The sequence below is a fragment of the Scyliorhinus torazame genome, chromosome 2 (genome assembly GCF_047496885.1).
Source record: "Scyliorhinus torazame isolate Kashiwa2021f chromosome 2, sScyTor2.1, whole genome shotgun sequence".
Classification (NCBI taxonomy): Eukaryota; Metazoa; Chordata; class Chondrichthyes; order Carcharhiniformes; family Scyliorhinidae; genus Scyliorhinus; species Scyliorhinus torazame.
Genome location: NC_092708.1, coordinates 231,213,484 through 231,238,841, shown reverse-complemented (window position 1 = coordinate 231,238,841; position 25,358 = coordinate 231,213,484). Strand labels below are relative to the sequence as shown.

The following is a 25,358-nucleotide window of genomic DNA, read 5'->3' as shown; positions in this document are numbered from 1 at the left end:
GGTAGTTTTTAGTTTTTATTTGTGTACTAAGGGTTAACATGGCATATAAAACGCTTGGAATGAAATCTGATTCTGTTCAATTACAAAATCTTTATGACTTCTTGGTTTTGCTCACTATAATTGGATGAGGCTCTGAAGATAAACTAGCTCATCAAAACCTGCAGTACATGCCATAAAATGAGTACAGTCATTACAATGCACAAGTAAGCATAAATACATGCAGTGCTCATTGTTTAATATTGTTGACTCAAACTAATTAATTACTACGCATGATGCCTGGCTATACCAAGCAGAACTGCTTATACTATAGGGGAGAGTAGCATTACCAACTGGCTGCATGTGTTCTCATTGTGTATAACTCCACAGTTGTATATGCCTTCCAAAACAGTGCAATCAATTAAGAATGCAATTATTCTTTCCACCTCCTTTAACAGTTTAAGATTGTGGACAATAAAGACCTTTGCACTGATGTGAATAGCTTTTATTTTGCAATGGAACATGGGCAACTTGAATGCTTTTATTCTAAAATAAAGCTCAATCTACCAGAATAAACATCCCAGTTCTTCACCACCAACTCTTGTTTTTACTTTGTTTTTGTCAGTCATCATCATGCACGTTCAGCCTGAAGGCAGGTTGTTGGCTCCAGTAGTCTTTCCGTGTCTCTCTATCCTGTGCCAGTCTTTTCATTTTCCGATAACTTCCTTCAGTTTGCAAGCCATCCAACATTGATATTCTCCTTCCCTATCCTCTGTTCTCCACAAAATCGTCCCTCCATAATGTTACTTATTAATCCATTTTCAGTTAAGGTGTGCCTCACCCAAACTCTGTTTCTAATTACCTTCAGCAAATTTCTTTACTTAATAATATAATCATAATCGCTTATTGTCACAAGTAGGCTTCAATGAAGTTACTGTGAAAAGCCCCTTGTTGCCACATTCCGGCACCTGTTCGGGGAGGCCGGTACGGGAATTGAACCCACGCTGCTGGCCTTGTTGTACATTACAAGCCAACTGTTTAGCCCACTGTACTAAACCAGCCCCATCACCCTCCATGGCACTTCATCGTTTGTCATTGTTTCCTGCCCAACTGAACAGTTCTATTCTCTCCCAAAACCTACATGTCAAAGCTATTTAGCACATTAGTCTCCCCTTCTCTCAAGTCTCACATCCCTACAAAGCGACCCTCCAAAAAAAGTTCTTTATAAGTCGTTCCTTGAGTTGTTGATTCAGTTTTCTGGTTCCCAGCCGTCTCTTCTGACCAATATGTGCCTTTTCCATTGCAATCCTTGTTCTTATTTCTTTGATATTATTTCTGTCTGCAGAAATGCTGCATAAATATTTGAATTGCTGTACCTGTTCTAGTCCTCTTCTATGAGTATATGAATATTTCTTGGTGATCTTGCAATGTGCATTACCTTTGCTAATGTTCACTTACGTTCCAAAGTTCATACCCGCTGCTACAAGTCCGTCTATTAATTCTTGTGATCCGTCTTCTGTGCTTGCTACAAGTGCTTTATCACCTGTGAATCTAACTTTTGTCATTCACCAAGGTGTATTATGTTTCTCAGTTCTTTCCACAGAGACCCCAGGTGCTATGCTGAGTATATATGAGAGAACAAGTGGGATGCTCTGAGGTGTGCTTTTCAGCATGAAAGAAGCCTAAAGATGACTCTCATTCCCACCACGAGGAAGCTGCTGGGTTCTATTCCCCATCTACTCGCACTAACTGGTTAAGATGAGGATTTCAATAACGTGGAGCTTTACAGATAGTAATTCACATCCTACAGATTTGTGTTATTGTGCATTGGTGCTCTAGTGCATTGTACCCACCACTGTGCTAGCTGTTCACCCCAGAATTTTAATATTTAACAGGAGTAAATGAAAAAATAATATTTTTTACAGTGGAAAACAAGTATAATATATACTTCTACTAAGGGCATTGAATAAAAAGCCAAAATACAGTTGCATTTTATTATTGTGGCAGTAGTCACCACATTTTGCTCTTTATTTGTTCTGTGTCAGGACATATTTCAAGTATCTCAAAATAGTTGAAATAAAACACACCCAAAGGGAGAATGTAGACATTTAAGGATAACCTGATAATCGGGGCAGATTTATGTCCTTTCAACCTGTGAAGTAATGTACAGTAGGAGAGGATCACATAATGTTTATAGAACCTATCTGATACTCATTGCATTGATTAAAACAAAATGAAAATCAGGCAAGTTGTATAAAGGATGTATGACCAGCCCCCCGCCACCATAAATTACAATAAATGTGAAACTCTTTCCCATAGTTTCACTTTTCAGTGAGGTTTATATGCAGAAGAGCTTTTGCAATCTGCACATTAAAGCTGGCTGTTGATTAGTGATGTTTTTATAACAGATTGGGTTGAATATTTAGTGGTGCAAAGTGGTTTGTCAATTATGCTGTTTTTCATTTTTGAGTCTAGAGCTACTGTACACATTCAGTGGTCAGTTTCAGATCATACTTAAAATGCAGCCATCTCCTAAAGTCAAAACAGCCAAATATGAATGCAATGGTTCTTCCCAGAAGCAGGGAGCAGAAGATGTGTTAGAATGTGATCCTTGCCTGGGCTGGTTAGTTTTCCTCCACCTTATCACTCCGAATGCAAATCAATGAAAGGACATGTGAGGACACGCTGCAAATTCCTAAACAAACTTCTAGATATTTTTGTCAGTTCATATACCTTTTCATTTCAGGCTGCTAGAGATATCTAGTGTAGAATGATTTCAATTAACATCGGTAAATTTTATCAATGTCAGAATTACCCACCTTTTGGTCAACCATGTAATATTATGGGCAGAATTATGATGAACACAAACTCTCTCAATGTAACCAAAATTAATTATTAAATACCCAAACTTTTTGAACAAAAGCTTTGAAATAATTATTTAAATATTCATATCCTTCTCTCTGACTATTCACATTCCACACAGTGGAAATTATCTACCAGGGGGCTTGGATTTCAATCCAATTCCTTGAACTAATAAAGACAATGGAGGATACAAACATGTATAACTGCATGTCCCAGTATTTTTGCCTATGGATTATTACGTGGTACGTTGCTGAGTTATGTTAGTAGCGGTATTGTTGCATTAGTTGAGGTCTATTGAAATGCAGCGACACTGTTTAACTCTCTGGATTCTTTTCTTCTTAATTGATGGCTGCAGGTCAGGACAATTGAGGGTGACTGTCATGGTGGTGAATCTTTTGGGCTTACAGAAAGAGCAGGACTGGAAGGAGCCTGCCTCCTTGCGGACATGCCTTGGTATGTAGAAAGAATTACATTGGCCGTAACAGAACCTATTTATGATGGTGCGGCTGTTGCAGCCTTCTTCATGGATTGTTTGCTTGAGCGGCTGTGTTTTGCACCAGTCCCGTTTCAGATACTTCCTCTCAGTGACGTGCAGCGCCTCGTGACTTGACTCCAAGACCTCGTCCACATTACTCCGGTTCCCAGATTGCTCGGAGTTGTTTGGTTGTCCTTTGTCTGGTGAGGGGATAACCCCTTGAGAGCTACGATTTCTCTTCTTCCCAGCTCCCTCAGTGGTACCCAACAGAAAGCCCCACAGGAACAGAAAAATACACAGGGCGCACAGAGTTCGGGTCATCCTGCGGAAAGAGCACAGAATGTATTTAATTGTAACCATTGAGTGTATTTTGTTATGTTGACTATATTTGTGTCATATTTGAGTGCACATTGTTCTTGACGGAAATATGTAATTTATGGATCAATCCTTTTTCTTCAAAACCCAATCTATACATTTATGATTGTAAACAATATTGCCCTACCTCAGCTCAATTTGCCCAACTGATGATTTTCAAATGTAATCACAAATGGAAAGCAAGATAATTCATCATTGAGATCACTAATATTAAAAGTGCAGCCTTTTATCACAATAGTCTCACACGGTTTCGCTAGACTGTTGTTTTTGAATTACTGGCTTTAGCTGCACTCAAATATATATTAGCCTTTCACCGAAACAAAACATTATTGCACAAATAATACAAATTCCATTTGAAACAAAGATAATTGGTGTTTAACCATATCAAATTGAAAGATATAATCTTTATTATTATTGCCACAAGTAGGCTTACATTAACACTGCAATGAAGTTACTGTGAAAAGCCCCGAGTCGCCACATTCCGGCGCCTGTTCGGGTACGCAGAGGGAGAATTCAGAATGTCCAATTCACCTAACAGCACGTCTTTCGGTTTTTTGTTTTATTTTGTAATAAAACTTTGTCTTTCTGTAATAAGCCCAAGATTTAGGGTAGCAATTGTCTACTGACACTAAACTGGCAATGGTATACATGGTGCTGGAGGAGTACTTCTGCTCTTCCAGGCTCCACGCGAACATTTTTTTCCCCTTTCTCAAAAACAAATTAACCTTTAGTTGGCAGGTATTGCTTAGCCTACAGTGGTTGCTGGAGATTCCCAATTGGAGCAAGCCCAACAAGTTCTGCGATGACCAAACATGTGTTTCATGTGGCCGACAAGGGCACATGAAAACTGGCGCAACCCAGTGTCAGGATGGGCATCTTTATGATCTTTCAGCATGGGACAATGATCTCCAAAATTGACTCTTGTTTTGCCTACGTAAAACAGAAGCAGTGGAGTCCAATTCTCAGCGGGCTACAGTGGATCAATTCAACTGGGACTGCTACAAAACAAAGATTTTTAAATAATTGTACAGGTAATAAAAAAAAAGAAAATTAAGTGTGCTATGGGCATGGGCCAATATGTTTGCAAAGCATATTTATTCTGTAGACTTCAACATATCAATTTTGGCATTTATACACAAGTGCTGTGTATTTAAATAATGTATGTCATCTTTATTCTAAGTTGCATTTTATTGCATCTGCCTGGTTCTTTTAAAATATACCCCATGTTGCTTTTAGAATGCGTAAATAATCCATGATGCTTTATTAAAACAATAGGAACTTGGGAGAAACATAGGAACAGGAGTAGGCCATTCAGCCCCTTAGGCGTGTTCCGCCATTCAATGAGATCATAAAATCATAGAATCTACAATGCAGATGGAGGCCATTCGGCCCATCGAGTGTGCATCGGCCCTTGGAAAGAGCACCCTACCCAAGCCCACACCTCCACCCTATCCCCATAACCCCACCCAACCTTTTTGGACACTAAGGACAATTTAGCATGGCCAATCCACCTCACCTGCACATCTTTGGACTGTGGGAGGAAACCAGAGCACCCGGAAGAAACCCACGCAGGCACGGGGAGAAAGTGCAAACTCCGCACAACAGTGTCCCAAGCCGGGAATCGAACCTGGGACCCTGGAGCTGTGAAGCAACTGTGCTAACCACTGTGCTACCATGCTCATGGTTGATCTGTGGCCTAACTCCATATACCTGCCTTTGGGTCATATCCTTTAATATCTTTGCTTAACAAAAATCTATTAATCTGAGATTTAAAATTAACAACTGACCGAGCTTCAACTGCTGTTTTGGGAGAGAGTTCCAAACCTCTACCATCCTTTGAGCAAAGAAATTCTTCCTAACATCTCTCCTGAACGGTCCAGCCCTAATTTTTAGACCATGCTCCCTAGTTTTAGAATCTCCAATCAGTGGAAATATTTTATCTTTATCTAACCTGGGCTCCGCCGGCGGGATGCTCCGTTTTGCCGGCAGCCCGGGGGTTTCCCGACAGTGTGGAGCTGCCCCACAATGGGAAAGCCCATTGATCAGCCAGCGTAATTGAGCATCCCGCCGCCGGGATGAAACTGAAATGTGGCACGGCGGGGTGGAGAATCTAGCCCCCTGTCGTTCCCTGCTAATATCTTGAATACTTTGATCAGATCACCCCTTAACCCTCTAAATTCTCACAAAATACTAAATTAAATACCAAAAATACAAAACTGAAGCTGCCCATTGCTGAAGAAAAACATGAGTTAATTTTGTGAACTGAGTACCACAAAGAAATACATTGATAACATATTTCCTCGTACCCTACTAATATAATTTGTTTATTTAGTTATGTATCTGTGAAATAGATCTTATAGTCGCTTTGTAGTACAGAACTTGAGTATTGCTGAAAAAAAAGAGACAGGCTGTTGAACCTTTTCATCTTGCACTGATCAGGAGAGATGCAAGAATATAACATTTCAAAGCAAACAACAATTTATACTGCATGAGAAAAAGGGTACTGATTAGTTGGCAAATACCTTTGATTGGTCGAGACATTGCCGTGTCAAATGCACCAATGAGCTTTCCCTTATACTTTTGTTTATTAAAAAAAGATGCAACATCTGGACATATTCCTTTTGCCTGCAGAGGGCAGGTCCTGCATATGAATATATTTTAAATATATATATTAAATGCTTTTTCTTTTTTTCACTTGACTTTTTTTCTTGTGGTCCTTTTAATAACTTTCCATTTTACCTGTCTATAATTAGTTATTTTGTTTTACTTATTATCGTTACTTCTCTTATTTTATTCGATTCTATTATTTTTTAATCTCCCCTATCCATACAGCGAGTTTTTTCAGTTTTTATATTCTTTGGGTTTTTTTTAATCATTTTCTCCAACTAGTTTTCCATTCTTTTCATTCAATATGCAAATCCGCGATCTGATTACAATGTACAATACACCCATGTGCATCCCCTCAACTATTTTTTTAAATTCTAGGGCAGCATGGTGGCGCAGTGGTAGCACTGCAGCCTCACGGCGCCAAGGTGCCATGTTTGATCCCGGCTCTGGGTCCAAAAGATGTGTAAGGTAGGTGGATTGAACACGCTAAATTGCCCCTTAATTGGAAAAAATGAATTGGGTACTCTAAATTTAAAACAAAAACTATTTTAAAAATCCTGAAGTATGCAATACAAAATAAAGCTCTCATCAAGCAAAACAATGCATTTACACGATAGGTTTAGATTCTATTTCAAGTAACACTAAACTAGACACTGTTCCCGAATTGGCTCCAGAGTAAAGTGGAATGAGATTCTCTGGAGGGGTAGTCTCGTATTGCCTTGATTTGACGCTACATGGAATATAAACTTGGTTTACAAAGTGCTGAGGGTGTCGGCAATCTAAATGATGGGAAAGTAGTGATTCCCTCTTCCGTGCTTCCTAAATGTTTGCATATCAATTGTTGGAGACAGGATTATGTCATCCCCGATATCCAGGCATACTCACGGCTCTGTTATGAACAAAACTGTGACAGTCAGGCAGGATCCTATCAATCTAAACACAGTTCGGTCTGTCTGGAACTGAAATTGTTGCTGTCAGTCACAATCAACTGAGCCTTAAACAATTGGAAGAAAATTGTTGCTTTCAGAAGAGGGTGTTTAATATATATGTACTAATTTTCCCAAGTTAAAATTATCTCCAACTAAATTGAAAAATATTTTTCTCATACATCGTATATAACAGAATTCAAAAGACTTCCTTCAAAAGTGTGGTTCCGATATGGTTAAACATGAGGAAATCTGATGAGGAAAGATCATGGATGATCTTTTTGTGGACTCAGCTCCACTTACTAGCCCACTCACTGTAACCTTTATTCCTTTATTAAAGGAGACAATTATTTATTCAAAGAATAATCAATATAGGTAATGGATCATTTTGAGAAAATGGGGGCAAAAACTCTTACACTGTTCAAGGTGCAGTTAGATACTTGAAAAGTTGTTGGAAGCCAGTCTTCTATGGAAAGGTGATTTTGAGTTTCCAAACGGCCTACATTATCTACATTTATCTTCATGATTGTTCAGTTTCTTATGGGATCAGCCATCTGTTATGTGGGAATGTTTTTTTCAGGAACATAATTGACAGTTTTAACTAGGCTAAATAATATATCAAGAATAAAAAGTTCCCAAATATAATGATGATTATACCAAACACCATGCCAGATATGAAAATATTTTCCACTGTTGTCCCTGTTCTTTTTATGTTCATCAACAATCCGATAGCTCATGTTCATTTTAAAGTTATTGTCTGGTGTTCATCCTGGGACTATGATCATTTGTCAAAGAGTAATTATGTACTCAATCAAGTCACCCATTTAAGAATCCAGTTAATTAAAAGTTCTTATAGTAAATTAAGGATTAAATCTACTTTTCAAATGCTTCAAAGCATTGTTCACAACATTACTGTGGTGATTACTGATGTATAGATGATCCCAGTTGGAATTGTGGTTTTGAGTTACAGTTATTGTTTTGTTCCCTGGATGGGGTGAGGAGGGACGTGACTATTGCTAATCATTGCTGGTTTATCTGTGGGAAGGAGAGAAGATTAACTCCCAAGTCCTCTTCTATACCTTCCTTAGACTTAGAAATGTCTGAAGATTTCCAATGGCAGAAATCTTGGACTGTTTTTCCAAGAAAATATATTGCCTCCTTTATCAGGAATGGGATTTATTTCAAACGGATGCTATGGTTTGTCACTGTGTACTAGATCAACATATGTGGTTTGAAATCATGCCTGTTTTTATTCAGAAATCATATGTTTTAGTGAAAGTGTTTTGTAAGAAAACGGCACATTGAACTCAGTTAGAGAGACCTACGTGTGCAAAACATGTATTGCCCAGGGCAGTGCATGTATTTATGGCCCCCTTGTGCTCTGATTGACTTCAATGGAAGACACATTCCAGATGTGTTAGAAATAAATTTATTACCCTCTTAAACTACTTATTGTTTTCAATGACATCATTTCAACTGGGTCTATGCAGTGACTGAATGGAGTGTATTGCTAGTCCACATTACACCTTCCAATGCAAGCAAATGCAGGATAATATACTGAAATATATTTTCTGACTTCTGACAGGTCATACTGCTTTCTAGTTTGCTAAATGTTGTAAATCCTTAACCTGTTTAAAACTCTTTTTGATTATTAGCTTTTCATTCAGTTTCAAAAGATTGAAAGTGACATTGCACATGAAAGGTAACCAGATTCAGGGGATTAGTATTAATATTTGTAGAAAAATATATCACCTGTTTGTATGCCAGCTCTAGATTATAAATAGTTGCTTAATTTTAAACCAATGGCTTAAACTAGCTGACTTATGGGCTTATTATACTTATTACCCTTATGAATGGGTCTCGTTTATGGGTATGAAACTTATGCAAATTTCACCCCCTTTTTATATGGGTACTTGTCACACCCATAAACACAATATGTCAGTGTTAAAGACAGAATTTTCCAATTTCATCATTAAAAGACCAATTTCATCAGGAACAGCATAGCCAAAAATAGAGCAAAGCACTCTTTAGACGTATCCCAAATATACTTTTATACTTTTCCACCTCCCATACTAATTAGTTATATGGCCTCTCTCACTGAAATTGTCAACGATTGTTGAATTGGAAATCTAGGAACTGGAATCAGGTCTAAAAAGGTTAACATATGAAGTTCAAAGATGACCTGCCTTCAATTCCCTTGATTTTAAAAGATTAAAGAGTGATCTATTTGAAGTGTTTAAGCTAACTAAAAGAGGTCCAACCCATAGCACCGCCATCTCCAATCAAGGTGGCATCAATCTGATTCACATCAGCCGTCAGCAACTGTCCAACCAGCGACCCCACACCCACCCCAGTCAAGAAGGGTCTGAGTTGCTGTGGCAACAGACACTTTCACATGCATATTGTAGCCTGGAGCTATGGATAACAATGTGAGAGGCTTCAATTTCTTTCCATCACATGACTGACCAGAAATCTCCCCCGCTCTTACCACCTGCCATTGGCAGGATTTGATAATCAACCTGTTTGGTTGCATTAAGAACGGATCTTCCTTGGCCATCTAGTCCTGGAGTGGCACTCGAACCTGCAGCATCTGTCTCAAAGGCAGGGACACTGCCCACTCCGTAACGCCCTTATGAACATCAGAAAAGAGATATTCCAATTTTTAAACCATCTATTTTAAAGAAAAATAAGCCACTTTTGCATTTAAAAAGCAACTTTCAACATCTGAAAGCATCCTAAAGTGGTTTGCAGTCAAATGAGTACTTTGGAAGTGTCACCACTATTGTCACCTAGGAAACATGTCAGACAATTTTCAGTGAGTCTGACAGTAAGTCTGCAACCCACTGAACCAAGGTTGACACATTATAACTGCTAACTTCATGATATATAGTTGGTAATGAAAATCAGAAGATTCCTTCAAGGAATTGGGTATTGCAGTGGGTTAAGAACGACCTTTCATCTTTTGGAACCGAGTTCAATTTTAACCCCGACTATTGTGGTAGATGAAGGTTTTCTGACTGCTGGCTGCAAACATCATAGAATATATTTCAGCATGAGCCCATAGCCCAAAATGTTCATATTTAGCCCTAGTTTCACTCCAAGAACACACAGGATGGCTGGCATGAGAAACATAACCATGGTATGGGAGGCTGATCAAGTTGAAACCAAATAGAAAGCGCTCTACCCAGCCACCTACATATTTCTGACCCGAGAGCAATGATACTGACAGTGGGTTGCTGACATGGAAGTGTGTTCCAATTCCTTCACTGCCATGAACGTTCAAAAGAAAATGACACTGTTATCCAAAAAGAAAGAATGTACAGGATTACGGGGAGAAGGAGGCTCAATTTCACAGATGAGTTGTCCATTTGGAGAGCTACTGCACGCACAATGGGCCTAATGGCCTCTTGTCTGCACCATACCAATTCTGCGATTAAAATTCACAAATAAAAGTCCAAAAAGAAAGGATTTTCGATTTTAAATTTAGGTCATGAATGATGGAATAAGTAATATTCCACGGATGGAATTTTGAATTTAGAGAGATTAGCTGCCTGTTATATAAATCACTTAATTTCCCCCCCCCCCCCCATCCTTGGAGCTCCCAACAACACCCATTATTGACAGGTAGATTTTGCTTAGGCTTCTGCCAATAACCAGTGAAGTTGGTGAGTAGGAGGCTTGTGATAAACCTTTGCTTATGATATGACTATGTTTGGGAACTGTGTAAGAAATCTTGACTGAAACATATTATACAGCTTCTCCTTATAGCAGAATCTGCCCACTATTCGGCTGAGCAGAAATTATTCTGGTTAAATAAAACCATTTCTCAAACAGCTGGTTGGCAAAGAGAAAAATGTTGCTCGCTTTAAATGAACATTATCAGTAATTTTATGTACCAGGGTGATCTGCTAATAAATGTTAACAAACAGATGTGTAACTTGTGTTAAGTGTAATCGTGTTAAAGAACATGATGAGTATTAAAACTTTGAGCAACAAAATTGGACACTTGATTAGATAGTCATTTTCAGCATTTGTGTATACTGGCAAATGGGATTTTGGCATTTGACCAAGTATTTTTCATTTAATCCTCAAAGCAAACAGAATTAAGCATTTTATCCTTATATTAATTTACTTCCATTTTCCATCTTATTACACATTTAAAAGACATTTGATATATTATTTCATGTTCTAATAATCTAGTACTCAAAAGAAAAAGTATGGGCACAGTATATGTATTTACTCTTCAGCTACAATTATTAGTGAATGCCCTTTGGGTCACAAATTGGTGATGGCTCCTTTTGCTGCTTCAGTATGCTGTACCAGAAAATCTAATTTTTCAATTGGCAATAAAGTATTCCTAGAGATGGTGTATGTTTTGAAAAATATATTGTCAATAAAAATGTCAATGCGCAAGGAACATATAAAGTAAAAATGTTTCACTCAAGTGATCTACGTACAAGGGAATGTATCACATTATAAATGTTTGATATGTATTAGATTTATCTTCCTTTACTTTTCACTTCTCTTTGACTTATTCTCGTCAGCTATTTGCACTATTTATTTGTGTTTACCTCTATTTTAATGTTCTTTTTCCTTTTTCATGGTTTTCTGTTACTGCTGTTTTATCTTTCTCTTAACACTTTGTCTTCAAGATCTGTTCCGCACATGACATGTGAATAATAATTATGGATGCCTACGTTCAATGGGAACCCTATGGACAATTTTAAAACAAAGCAAGGGAAGAATCTTTTGGAATTAATAGGGATTAGCATTTTCCTGCTCCTATTGATAAGAAAATCCCCCGCAGATATGGGTTCTCAAATTCCCCACAATGTGAATTACTACCATAATATGCATCATGAGGTAGCGAGTGGAGATGAGGTGAGTCTCTGTGAAAGTCAGAGGCCAAATGTCCAGCGCTGCTCATCCCCACCTCCTAGTGGGAAACTTCTGAACAGTAATTGCAGAAATACTGACGAAAGACCATCTGCTTATCCTGGTAGCCAGGGAATGCCGCACGGAGTGGAGAGAACTAAAAAAAATTAAAATGATAACCACAAGCATTGGAGAAAACATTTTGCTATGGAAAGGAAATAGGCTCTACCTATATTGCTGTTTGAAGTGACCAAAGACAATAGTCCACTGACAGTTAATACTGAAATTATCATCCTCAAATACTATTGCAAGTAAATGAATAAATTGAGTATGACTTCATTAGGGTGGCACGGTAGCAGAGTTGTAACGCTGTCATTTTACAGCGCCAGGGTCCCAGGTTCGATTCCCAGCTTGGGTCACTATCTGTGCGGAGCCTGCACGTTCTCCCTGTGTCTGCGTGGGTTTCCTCCGGGTGCTCCGGTTTCCTCCCACAAGTCCCCAAAGACATGTTGCTGGGTTATTTGGACATTCTGAATTCTCCCTCTGTGTACCCAAACAGGGGCCGGAATGTGGCGACCAGGGGCTTTTCACAGTAACTTCATTGCAGTGTTAATGTAAACCTACTTGTGACAATAAAGATTATTTAAAAAAGGAAGCTATTTGTAAGATGATTCAAATAATATTTTTGCTACTCCAATGCTACATATAAAAAAACTGTGGAGTAGAAATTGGCACTTGTTTTTTTGGCATAAAATAGGCATAACACATACTACTTTAACAGCAGGAAGGCCTGCACCTGATCTGCCCGGGGCACTAGCCTATAGTTAAATTCAGAGGACCCATTTTTTAGGAGACTATTTAAAGCAGGCATTTGTAAATAAAAGACTGAACACCAGGGAAGGACATTTTGCTGAAATTAGTTTAAGAAGAATGAAGGAGCAGACCAGGTATAAAACTATATCCAGAATCGGCTAGTATTTCAATTGCCTTGGGATGTTATTCCAACTTGTGGAATCCACTATATTTTATTTCTTTGAATTGTGTCACAATTCTCAAATATATTTGTATACATAATAAGTTACTACATTTCAGACGTACTCCATGTGTGAAATACTTGGAGAAGGTTTGAAGCTCCGCTAAGTCTCTATAGCTATAATTATTGTCTTATTTTTGTCTTCTAGAAACAACTTCAGGTTTAAATGTTTTTAGGTTATAAATGTAACAGAAAACAGGTAGCAATAATCAATAAACATTGATTATTGACAGGTATCAATAATCAACGGCATTGCAGATCAACCACCCGATCTAAAAACAACACTAGGTTCAAACAGGCAATAATAATTATTAACATATTTTAATAAGCATATGTTTTAATTAACACATTTTAATGGCAGGGAAAATTGGGGTGTTTTCTTCATGAGCAGCCAGTTGTATACATAGGTAGAACGTTGAAAATCTATGCCCTCATTTCTTTAAAGCAAACAGCCATAGGAATAGTTTAAAACAGCCCCACTTTGCACAAAAAAATTTGAACCTTTTCCTCTAGTAGCTGCTAAGGCGCAATAAGAATTGGGATAGTGGCAGAACTGGGAACTGATTTTTGGCAGATGATACCAAATATATATACTTCAATGTCCTGGCCTTACAGTAAAATAAAGCAACAACATTAAACATAACCATGCACTTTAAAGTTTGGCATCTTCAGTGGTCAGAGCTAGAGGTGTTTTACTTTTCAAACCTAGAAATACTAAAACACCACTTTGTCTACATAATAGACGTGTAATGAAATCCCCATTGTTTAGATTATATATGTAAAATAATGGATACCTAAAATTTAATTTTAAAGCAAAGAGGATAAACTAATAAGTCATGAGAACAATGTTTGAGTGATCAATTAACCACAATATTTTCAAGCTACTTCCACACATCATTTTGTTTGGTATGTACTTAATCTAAAATACAAAATGAAATCAATTTAAACAGGCGGTCAACTTTTTGCTGTGCAGTCTAGCTGAGGTTAGTGGGATTGTGTAATTTACAGAAGAGATTCCCTAGTGCATCACTGGGGTATCCCCGAAATGCGAAGCTGGGGAACCAGGAAGTTATTATTTTGCACAGGACTATTCAGTGCTCACTATACTGTATAACTAATCCCAGCCCAATGTCACATTCAACTTGAGAGGACATTCTACCCCTTGAGTCAACAGTTAGCACTGTAACTATGCCCTCCTAATACATTTGAGTCCACAGTAGTATGTATACTTAAGTCAATCGTGCAATAACAAAATGTAAAGTTCTTGATGGTATTCACCAAGCACAATCATAATAATGAAATAATACCAAAATGTATTATTTGAAAAGTTACCAAATCATGACCTATTGATAGGAACAGCACTAATAGTCCATTAATAACATTATCTTCAATATTGCAAATAGAGCTATACAAGATAATGTTGCTCCAAACATTCTAATGAATGATAATGTTTCACACAAATTCATAACACACAATTATCAAATTCTTCTCTTCATTTTCTTTAACAATAATGTAAATCCATTTGAAAGAAATTACTTCCTAGCTCTACCCAAACTAAAGGGATGAGAAATCTGATGTGTGTGTGTGGGTGGGTGCCAATGCTTTCATACAGCAAAACTGTGCACAGTATTTTTGGGGGCTACACGAGTAGGGTGTGAAGATTGTTTGAGAATGTGCAGCAAGATTAAAAATATCTTTAAAGTTACTCAGACGAGGAAAGAGCAATACAACAAGGTTGGAAAGGGGGAAAACGAAATTCCTCCGACCAATAATTGAGGAAATTATGCCAGTGACTTGAAATGTGACTTTTCTTTTGGTATTTGACTTTGTGACAGTGTGACCACCACAGAAGAACAAAAGAACTTCAGGATTGTTCTGAAGAGCTTGATAGTAATAAATAATTGAGACATTGGTGGTTAGTAACTTTGTTCCTTTCAGAGATGTACGGTCCGGTGGTCATGAAATAACATGTTAGCAGGTAGTAAGTAGTTCCTCCAGTACCGGCTTTTGGTTAAAAGTTTGCAAGCACAGATTCAGGTTAAAATACTGACTTTGAATTTAGAGCTGTGTTATTCATTTCGATCTCAAATACGAGCAGCATTTTCAGTAGTTTTGGTTGTTATTTTAACGAGTTACATATTACGGAACGTTGCAGATGTAAACACTTATTAAAGCATTTGATGGCATTAACTTAAAGTTTGCAGAACTAGATTGGAATCAACATTTTAATTTAACTATTGTGTAACCGCATAAACAGAAACGATGGCAAACTACATTCTGATCATTCGGACTCCTTAACGATCGCGTCAAGAACTTGTGTTAAGACATTCCTGTCGCGGATTTTTTGCCATTATTTCGTGCAGCAGGCGATTGCTGTAACAAAGCCAATTGTCTCCCAGAATTGTTCCCACTGATTACAGAGAGGTGCTGCGAGAGGATCCTGAGCTGTCGAGGACCAAGGCTGTTGGCATTCTGGTAGCCGAATCTGGGCTGTAATCTCCTCAATCTAGTGGGGGAGATGGTTAACTTTATATTGACCATCTGCAGGCAAGTATTCCACAATGACGTTGTGAATGAATGCAGAGTAGTGAGATGGAGCTGAGTCTTCTTGACATTAAAGACTAGGATTTGGCCGCCTGTGGGAGAGGCTGAGAACAGTAAATCGCTTAACTCTTAAACTCTGATACTTTTTTATTGGGGGGGGGGAATGCTACACATCAATTGAGAAATGTAACAACAAGTTCTAAAGTATTCCATCACTATTTACTAGAATTAAAGACGAATTAAAACTGATCAGTGATTAACGAGTAAAATATCGGTAAGTATCTGAAAGATTGTTCGTTTAAAGAGAAGGGAAGTCTAGCAGGATGTTTTGATTTTTAAATATATATATATATATATATTTTAACTGAGTCTTAAACTCTCTGCCTGACTCGGAGTTGTACCAACAGGATTTCTGTCCCTCTGTGTGTCATTTACTTGTGAGAGCCCGCATCCTTCCCTGGATTGCCACATGAGGCACCTCGTCCTGATTTATTTACATCCTCTAAACATTAAGCACTCTCCCTGCCATTTCTCCCTCCCTCAAAATGAGACATGGATAAAACTTTTATTCTTTTTCAAAAAAGGTACAAGCAGAATAACTCATCCGTATTGTACCTTTGCGTCATTCTCACAGCGTCTTGCAATCTCATCATATTTATTCTGTGTCTCCTCACCACGATCAGTAAAGCTGGGTATTGTTGCCAATAAGGTCCCGTTAGCAGCGAAGGTAAAGCCGACTGTGAAGGAGGGAGAGAAGAGAGAACAAATCCCAGTTTTAAGGTAGTGTAGCAACGCGAGAAAACGAGGTGGGAAAGGACATTTAAAAGAGAGAAAGTTGGGGTGACAAAGCGCTCAGGAACTGGGGAAGTGTATTAGAGGAAGCAATAAACTTTAGAAAGAACGTGAGAATAAATTAAACGTGTAACTGTTCAGACTACTGCAAGTGAAAACAAAATAGGCTTTAGTAAAGGACAGATCATTTTAAAACAGACTAGAATAGAAGTTGGAAAGAAAGGAAAAGTCGAGTTACAAAAAGAGAGCGCGGCCCTCACCGACCACTGGCAATTGTGAATTGTCGAGATGTGGCTGCAGATTACATTGGGATTCAGAGAGAAGAGAGGAAATACTCCAACCCTTTCCCAGAGGGAGAGAGCGGGAATCCTCCAACCCTTTCCCAGAGGGAGAGCGGGAATCCTCCAGTCCTTTCCCAGAGGCAGATATATAGAGAGGGGAATCCTCCAGCCCTTTCTCAGAGGGAGGGAGAGTGGGAATCCTCCAGCCCTTTCCCAGAGGGAGAGCGGGAATCCTCCAGCCCTTTCCCAGAGGGAGAGAGAGCGGGAATCATCCAGCCCCTTTCCCAGAGGGAGAGAGAGCGGGAATCCTCCAGCCCTTTCCCAGAGGGAGAGAGAGGGAATCCTCCAGCCCTTTCCCAGAGGGACAGAGGGGAAATGCTTCAGCCCTCTCCCAGAGGGAGAGAGAGCGGGAATCCTCCAGCCCCTTTCCCAGAGGGAGAGAGAGCGGGAATCCTCCAGTCCTTTCCCAGAGGGAGAGAGAGAGTGGGAATCCTCTAGCCCTTTCCCAGAGGGAGAGAGAGAGTGGGAATCCTCCAGCCCCTTTCCCAGAGGGAGAGAGAGCGGGAATCCTCCAGCCCTTTCCCAGAGGGAGAGAGAGAGTGGGAATCCTCTAGCCCTTTCCCAGAGGGAGAGAGAGAGTGGGAATCCTCTAGCCCTTTCCCAGAAGGAGAGAGAGAGTGGGAATCCTCCAGCCCCTTTCCCAGAAGGAGCGAGAGAGGGGAATTCTCCAGCCCTCTCACAGAGGGAGAGAGAGCGGGAATCCTCCAGCCCTTTCCCAGAGGGAGAGAGAGCGGGAATCCAGCAGCCCTTTCCCAGAGGGAGAGAGAGCAGGAATCCTCCAGCCCTTTCCCAGAGGGAGAGAGGGAATCCTCCAGCCCTTTCCCAGAGGGAGAGAGAGGGAATCCTCCAGCCCTTTCCCAGAGGGAGAGAGAGGGAATCCTCCAGCCCTTTCCCAGAGGGAGAGAGAGTGAATCCTCCAGCCCTTTCCCAGAGGGAGAGAGAGCAGGAATCCTTCAGCCCTTTCCCAGAGGGAGAGAGAGCAGGAATCCTCCAGCCCTTTCCCAGAGGGAGAGAGAGGGAATCCTCCAGCCCTTTCCCAGAGGGAGATGGGAGAGGGAATCCTCCAGCCCTTTCCCAGTGGGAGAGACAGCGGGAATCCTCCTGCCCTTTCCCAGAGAGAGAGAGCGGGAATCCTCCTGCCCTTTCCCAGAGGGAGAGAGAGAGGGGAATCCTCCAGCCCTTTCCCAGAGGGAGAGAGAGCGAGGGGGAGTGAACAGAACTGTCGCCACCTGCCAGCTCAGTACCACCGCATCCTGAGCGGAGACCAATGGACAGCAGGGAGGTTTCCTCCCACACAATTCATCTTGTGTCACCTCCCTGGAGGAGTGAGATGGAGAGCCGACTGTCCGCACTGACACACTGACTGCTGCCAACCCGCTCTGTGCACCAACACCAGCCAAAACCAAAGCAGAACGGCTCATGTCCTCTGAATTTGCTACAAAGCCCACACCCCGGGAGCTGCGCTGCCCCCACACCCCGGGAGCTGGACTGCCCTCACACCCCGGGAGCTGGACTGCCCCCATACCCCGGGAGCTGGACTGCCCCCATACCCCGGGAGCTGCGCTGCCCCCACACCCCGGGAGCTGGACTGCCCCCACACCCCGGGAGCTGGACTGCCCCCATACCCCGGGAGCTGCGCTGCCCCCACACCCCGGGAGCTGGACTGCCCTCACACCCCGGGAGCTGCGCTGCCCCCACACCCCGGGAGCTGGACTGCCCCCATACCCCGGGAGCTGCGCTGCCCCCACACCCCGGGAGCTGGACTGCCCTCACACCCCGGGAGCTGGACTGCCCCCACACCCCGGGAGCTGGACTGCCCTCACACCCCGGGAGCTGGACTGCCCCCACACCCCGGGAGCTGGACTGCCCCCACACCCCGGGAGCTGCGCTGCCCCCACACCCCGGGAGCTGCGCTGCCCCCACACCCCGGGAGCTGGACTGCCCCCACACCCCGGGAGCTGCGCTGCCCCCACACCCCGGGAGCTGCGATGCCCCCACACCCCGGGAGCTGCGCTGCCCCCACACCCCGGGAGCTGCGCTGCCCCCACACCCCGGGAGCTGGACTGCCCCCACACCCCGGGAGCTGCGCTGCCCCCACACCCCGGGAGCTGCGCTGCCCCCACACCCCGGGAGCTGGACTGCCCCCACACCCCGGGAGCTGCGCTGCCCCCACACCCCGGGAGCTCCGCTGCCCACACACCCCGGGAGCTGGACTGCCCCCACACCCCGGGAGCTGCGCTGCCCCCACACCCCGGGAGCTACGCTGCCCCCAAACCCCGGGAGCTGGACTGCCCCCACACCCCGGGAGCTGCGCTGCCCCCACACCCCGGGAGCTGCGCTGCCCACACACCCCGGGAGCTGGACTGCCCCCACACCCCGGGAGCTGCGCTGCCCCCACACCCCGGGAGCTGAGCTGAGCTGCCCCCACCACCCCCCCCCCAGCACAGGAGAGCCGCTCCGACATTCCAGCTAAGGGGCAATGGGCAGCGATCAGAATGAAGAAAGGTGAAGCGAGGAAGGATACAGAGCGAACAGGGAGGGTGAAAGGCAGCTTGCGGTTTAGTGGGAGCTGTCAGCTACCTGCCTCGGCATGTTTTCCTACTGAAGATCTGCAGCTTCCACCTCAATGTAAACTCACCTCACCCTGCGTCCCCCGCCACCCGGCCGCTCACAGTCGCTGCAATCTCCGCATTCAGGCAACAACCCGGCTCAGGGAAAAGGCTCCGGCTGCTGGCGGCTCCATAGAACGGGCAGGTCCGAATTCTTCCCCAATCTGGGCAGCCACATTTAAGAGAGAGAGAGGGAGTCTCCAAACCCCCTCGCCACCATTGGCTGGAAAAGTTGGAATCACATCATATCAATCCGCCCACAAACAGCTCGGAATGGGAAGCCACTTGGATTTTCCCAACCCGCTCATTTACCAATGGGGACAGCCCAGTAAATGCCCGCGATCTCCCTCCATCTCTGCTCTGAAGCAGAATGTGAAAAGATCTGACAGAATTCATGTCATTTCTTGCTGCAGACTCTGTTGGTGTTGATGAAATTGTGCATGGCTGCATCTTCATTATCTATTCATTATCCAGGTATTAATTAGTTCCCTATTGAAATCTAGTAGTCTAAATGTCACAGACCGTGTCCTAAAAACATGCATCTGAACATTTCCCCCGCATCAAATCTTGTAATATCAGTTATGATTAATTGTCAACAGTCGCTTCCTCCTCAATATTTGTTCGTTTTATCGTTTCCGGACAGTGAATAATGTTGATATCATTACTAAACTGAATAGGTGCGAATTGAAGTGTGTGGAATCTGTGTTACTGTTACTAGCATCGCCATCCAAGGTTTATTTTGTTCAGACCCCTCACCTGTCCCTCTCGTACATTCCAACTGACATGTTAATGTCATGTTTGTTACATACTAATCTGGTGTACATTTTGACATTGAAGTTACAGGTAACCCTTCACCGTTAAAAGTAGTTAGGTTTGAGTGCTGGTGTGTGTGAATGGTAAAATGTAGGGCAACTCTTTACATCGTTGTTTGTATTGCAAAGATGAAATAAATGCACGAATGGAATAAGCAGGTAACAAAACCCTTTAATTCCACCTGATCCTCGAGTGAATTGAACTTTTACTGGCGTGCTGCCAATTGGAGGAAGGCGTTTCCTCAGGGCCTTGATTTTCTGCAGTGGGTCTTCATGTGACTGAACAGGCCGATTCTGGAGCAGCGGGTCTGTGGGCACATTGGTGCAGGATGTCCCCTCAGATAGTGGGATCAGGATTGCAGGATCGGCTTCCTTTCCTTTCCTTGCTGCTGCTCTGCCCCATCATTCAGACTTTGGGACCGGAACGATGCACCTTGATGGACAAGTTGTCAACATTCTGAACAACTGGTCGCAGGCTCCTCCCAGCTATTAATATCAATGCTGCCATCGCCAAGGGGATTTTAATAATTCATTAATAATAATCTTTATTGTCACAAGTAGGCTTACATTAACACTACAATGAGGTTACTGTGAAAAGCCCTGAGTCGCCACATTCCGGCGCCTGTTTGGGTACACTGAGGGAGAATTCAGAATGTCCAAATTACCTAACAGCACGCTTGTGGGAGGAAACCGGAGCACCCGGAGGAAGCCCACGCAGACACGGGGAGAAGGTGCAGACTTCACACAGACGGTGATCCAAGTCGGGAATCGAACCTCGGACCTTGGAGCTGTGAAACAACAATGCTAACCACTGTGCTACCGTGCTGCCCTGAGGACCTTCGAAACTTTTTCTTTGCCCTCCCCTGGAACGTTGGTCATTTGAGTTGAGAAAATAGGACCTGGTGGGGTGACACTTTTCAGCCACTCAGACAGTGGTCCAGTGACCAGGTTTTGAAGGCGCCTGTTTCAGAATTCCCACATAAGACAGTTGCAGTCATGTCATCATGAGGCAACTGCAGGATTGTAATAAAGTTTCTTGGACATCCAAATCTTTGTGCACAATTCACAGAGCCTCATGGTTTACTGAGCCAAATGCTTTGGTCACGTTGATGAATACAATGAGGAGTTCCTGGTGTCGCTCTCAGCACTTTTCATGAATTTGTCTGGCAACAACGACCAGGGGGCAGGATTCTCCGATCCCCCAGATATGTGTTTCCCAGTGGCGCAGTGCTCGCTGGAGGTGGGATTCTATCTTCCTGCCACCTGTCAATAGGATTTCCCATTGTAACCACCCCACGCTGCCAGGAAACGCGCTGACGGGGGTGCACTGCTGGTGGGAAAAGTGAATCACAACAACCGGAGAATTCCAATCCATGTCAGAGTTTTCTCTGGAAGGACTTAAGCCACCCAATGTCACTGATGGTATTTCCTCAGCTACAGGAAATGGGTGATCCAGAAGAATGTGTGTTTGGATTTTCCCTCCTCTTGACAAGAGGAATTTCTCAATAGTTTCCACAGCGAGATTTATTTCCCCTCTTTAAGATAGGTATAGGAGTCACATCAAGAGAGAGGGGGAAGAGTTCATTTTCCTCTCAAATCTGTAGGATGAGTGTATTGATGTTAGCAAAAGCTCACAAGCTTTGAAGGCCTCTGTGAGGAAATTTTTGAGGCCGCAAATTTGTTGTTTTTCGTCCAGCACAGGGCTAAATCGCTGGCTTTGGAAGCAGACCAAGGCAGGCCAGCAGCACGGTTCGATTCCCGTAACAGCCTCCCCGAACAGGCGCCGGAATGTGGCGACTAGGAGCTTTTCACAGTAACTTCATTTGAAGCCTACTTGTGACAATAAGCAATTTTCATTTCATTTCATTTAATTTGATTGCTTGTTGCAACTCTCCTGTTGATAGCAGTTCATCCATGAATCCCACCACAGGGTACTGGGGGATAGCCTGGATAGTATCAGCTGGCACTGCAGATTCACAGTTGGGAATTGTTCAAAATATTCTCTCCTGCGTTGATGGGTGGCATTAAGGAGATAAACGCCAACCTGAGAGTGAAGGAGATTCTGTCCAATCGTCCCTGATCTATATTTGGCCCTGGCGGCTTAAAAAAACTTTGCATGTCTTGGTGGTCAGAATGTTGCTGCATTTCTCAGGCATTCTCTTCCCACCACATGTTTTTTATCTTCTAGATTTGTCTTTGGGCATCAACCTTGAGTTGTTGAAATGCTGATTGCTTGCTTTAACCCCTCAGTTGTTTTACCAATGAAGACTTTTCATTTTTATTCTAGGAGGTCACATATTTCAGCATTGTTTTCATTGCACCGGTGCTGGCGACGACAGTGCTTGAACCAATTGCCTGGACACAGGAGTCTAGTACAACTGATTTTATTTGATCTCGCTGTTGTGGAATTGAGTTGGATGTATGAAGATTTTCCAGAATAGCTGTGAGCTGTATTTGGAATCCTTCTCTTCAGTTGGACTGCTTTAGGGCTTAGATATTGATCTTCTTCATCTTGGATTATTGGGTCTTTCAATGTCTTTGTGTTGGGTGAATATTCATCACTGATTGAACAAATCATTGATCTGTCCAGCAACCATCGGTCTCCAGCATGGATCATGTGGTAATGACATAATTTAAACCTTTGACTCAAGCAATTATATAATCCAGGAGGTGCTGATGCTTTGATCTAGGATGTCTCCACATGCTTTTGTATTTGTCCTGGAGCAGAAGGTGTTTATTATAACGAGGCCATGCTGAGCACACTTTGCCAGGAGGAGGACGCCATTTGGCTTTTCCTATACCATTTTTCCCAATGGTTCCACTCCAGACATTAGAGTCATGGCCACCCATGCCATTGAAGTTCCCCAGAAGGATGTTTTTCTTTGGAATGGCAGTGGGGAATTCATCAAGTCAGAATAGAACTTTAACATCACATTTTCATTGGAGTCGAGGTTCGGGGCGTAAGCGCTAGTTATGGTGGCAGGTGGGTTACAGCTGAGCTTTAGGTGATGTGTCATAGGTCTTGTTCTGGCTGTGCATCCAATTGGCAAAGCCAACTCCATGAACATGAGGATTGTTGTCGGCTGTTCCTTTCCAATTGAAGGTTTACCCCCACCCACCCCAAAGCGTGTCCCTTCTTTATTGACAGCCACTCTTGAGATTGTCCATGAGTGTTCCAACATTCCAAGTTGCAAATTAATATTTTCTTTCTTTGAGCACAAAGGTAGTGATCCCACAAGTTGTGGTTCCAGGCAGGAGAAAATGGGACAGCCTATTTTTAGGACACCGTTTCTAGCCAGCTCGCTTTTTGGGGGTGGGCAGCGGATATCCTGATGAAGGACTGCTCAGTCACAGATGCTGCATGCCCGACCCAACAACCTTCCTGCATCTGTCGCCTGTCTGCAGATTCTTGACTAATGGCTTACAGGTTAACAACCCTGCACCATCGCCACAGGACTTGGCAAACCGACCCTGGGAGAAGCTTGTGCTACTTTGTTTAACGCAGGACCTTGGGGCGCCATAAGTGTCCACATGATCTTGGTGGGCTGGCGGTCAGATTTTGGTGACGTGTAGAACCACGATGACCAGCATCAACCTTCCCCCTGTCTGCAGCTGGTGAGACACTCAGCCTTCATTTGCCTAATATAGACTAAAAACAGAACATGCAAGATCAGTCCTGAAGAACCCACGCATGTTAACTCTGTTTCTCCCCTCCACAGATGCTGCCAGACCTGCTGAGTTTTTCCAGCACTTTGTTTTTATTTCAGATTTCCAGCATCCGCAGTATTTTGCTTTTGTTTGAGTCTTCATTGGTCTTTTTGGACCGCCCCTTGCCTGGCATCTCGCCCTGGAGGGTACTCCTGATGGCATGGCTCCAGGAATGGTTGGTGTGCACAAGCACTTCAAGGTGGGCGATTCACTGAAGGGATTGGACTGTTGAACAATTATTTTGTTATTTCAGAAGTACGAGGGAAATGGAAGCCACCATTTCGGTATCATCCCGCATTAACTTTAGAAAGACGCAGAGAAATGCAGCTTCTTCAACTTTTACTTCTTATTCAGCTCTCGGAAAGTGCAGAGTTCAAGTAGGACCACAGTATTTAACTTCAAAATGTTTCCGAGAATTTCCACGTGGACCCTGTTCTGACATTTCCTTTAATGTCACATTAGAAACTGCAAGCCCAGAGAGCCCAGAGCGCAACTTCGATTTCTCCAGATTCCTTGTTAGTTTCAAACTGCCCCTGAACCGTTCTGAGTCACTTTGAGCCTCTGATTAAGGAAATCGGTTAATGTAAAGCAGCATTCTGACATAAAGAAATGCTGGAAGGAAATGCATTTCCCCCAAGGCCTGAACATATTCGATTCAATGAATCTATTAAAATGTTTGCTGCTGAAACGTGAAGGACATTGTGTGCTACTCGCACGCTTCAGTTACCAGTTGCCGCAGTGATCTGAATTTCACCAGCTTCACACACAAGAAACGAGAATAACTCCTTTCAAAAGTACTTCCAGCAAGACGGTTCCATTGATCTCTTGACTTTTGGTCGGTATTTATCATAGAATTCGAAATTTATTTCAAGGCGAAAAATGACAATGCAATTAAGTTTGTTTCAGAAACTCTTTATTTCAGGATGATAAGAATTTGCAATCCATTTATCGCCGAAACCCAAATGGACCTTCAATCGTTTCCTGTCTCACTTACTCGAACAAATAGTTACAGTTTGAGGATTTAAAAATCCGAGACATTTCTTGAACTTTCAGACCTATTCGGTGAAGTTCAGGTGGCTGTTGCTGCAGCCACACGCAGTGATGTGCGTTTATACCAAGTACATCTAGAACATTCAAATACTTCAGTTTGAAAAAAAAAGAATCAATGCATGCAATATAAACGACAGTAAATTGGAAATGATCGAAAAAGAATAAATTACCCCTAAAAAAAAGTGAATCGTCCATTTGCATTTGTAATGTTTTTTCTAAAACATCGGCGCTGGGTGACTGAACGTGCTTGAACTGAGTGTATCCAGTTATTGATGCCTGAAATCTTTAACGCGTTTTCTATTTGCACGGCTGCTGTCTGCTTTGATTTCAAATTTCAAGCACCCGGGATAATTTTGCGTTTGGTCTATCGCGC

General features: G+C 42.5%; 1 protein-coding gene across 4 annotated transcripts; it reads right to left on the bottom strand.

Moving 5' to 3' along the window:
• On the bottom strand, positions 1-19,620 carry grem1a (gremlin 1a, DAN family BMP antagonist). Of its 4 annotated transcripts, none has more exons than XM_072484873.1 (3): positions 19,445-19,618; positions 16,289-16,410; positions 1-3,635 (listed from the first exon to the last, which is right to left on the bottom strand). In XM_072484873.1, exons 2-3 carry the CDS (start codon positions 16,324-16,326, stop codon positions 3,119-3,121), a joined length of 555 nt encoding a protein of 184 aa, XP_072340974.1. In that variant the 5' UTR covers positions 16,327-16,410; positions 19,445-19,618; the 3' UTR covers positions 1-3,118. The 4 variants fall into 4 exon arrangements, with proteins under 4 accessions (XP_072340974.1, XP_072340983.1, XP_072340992.1 ...); XM_072484882.1 differs by having other exon boundaries at positions 19,450-19,617; XM_072484891.1 differs by lacking the exon at positions 19,445-19,618 and adding an exon at positions 16,726-16,778.
• Positions 19,621-25,358: the final 5,738 nt, after the last annotated feature.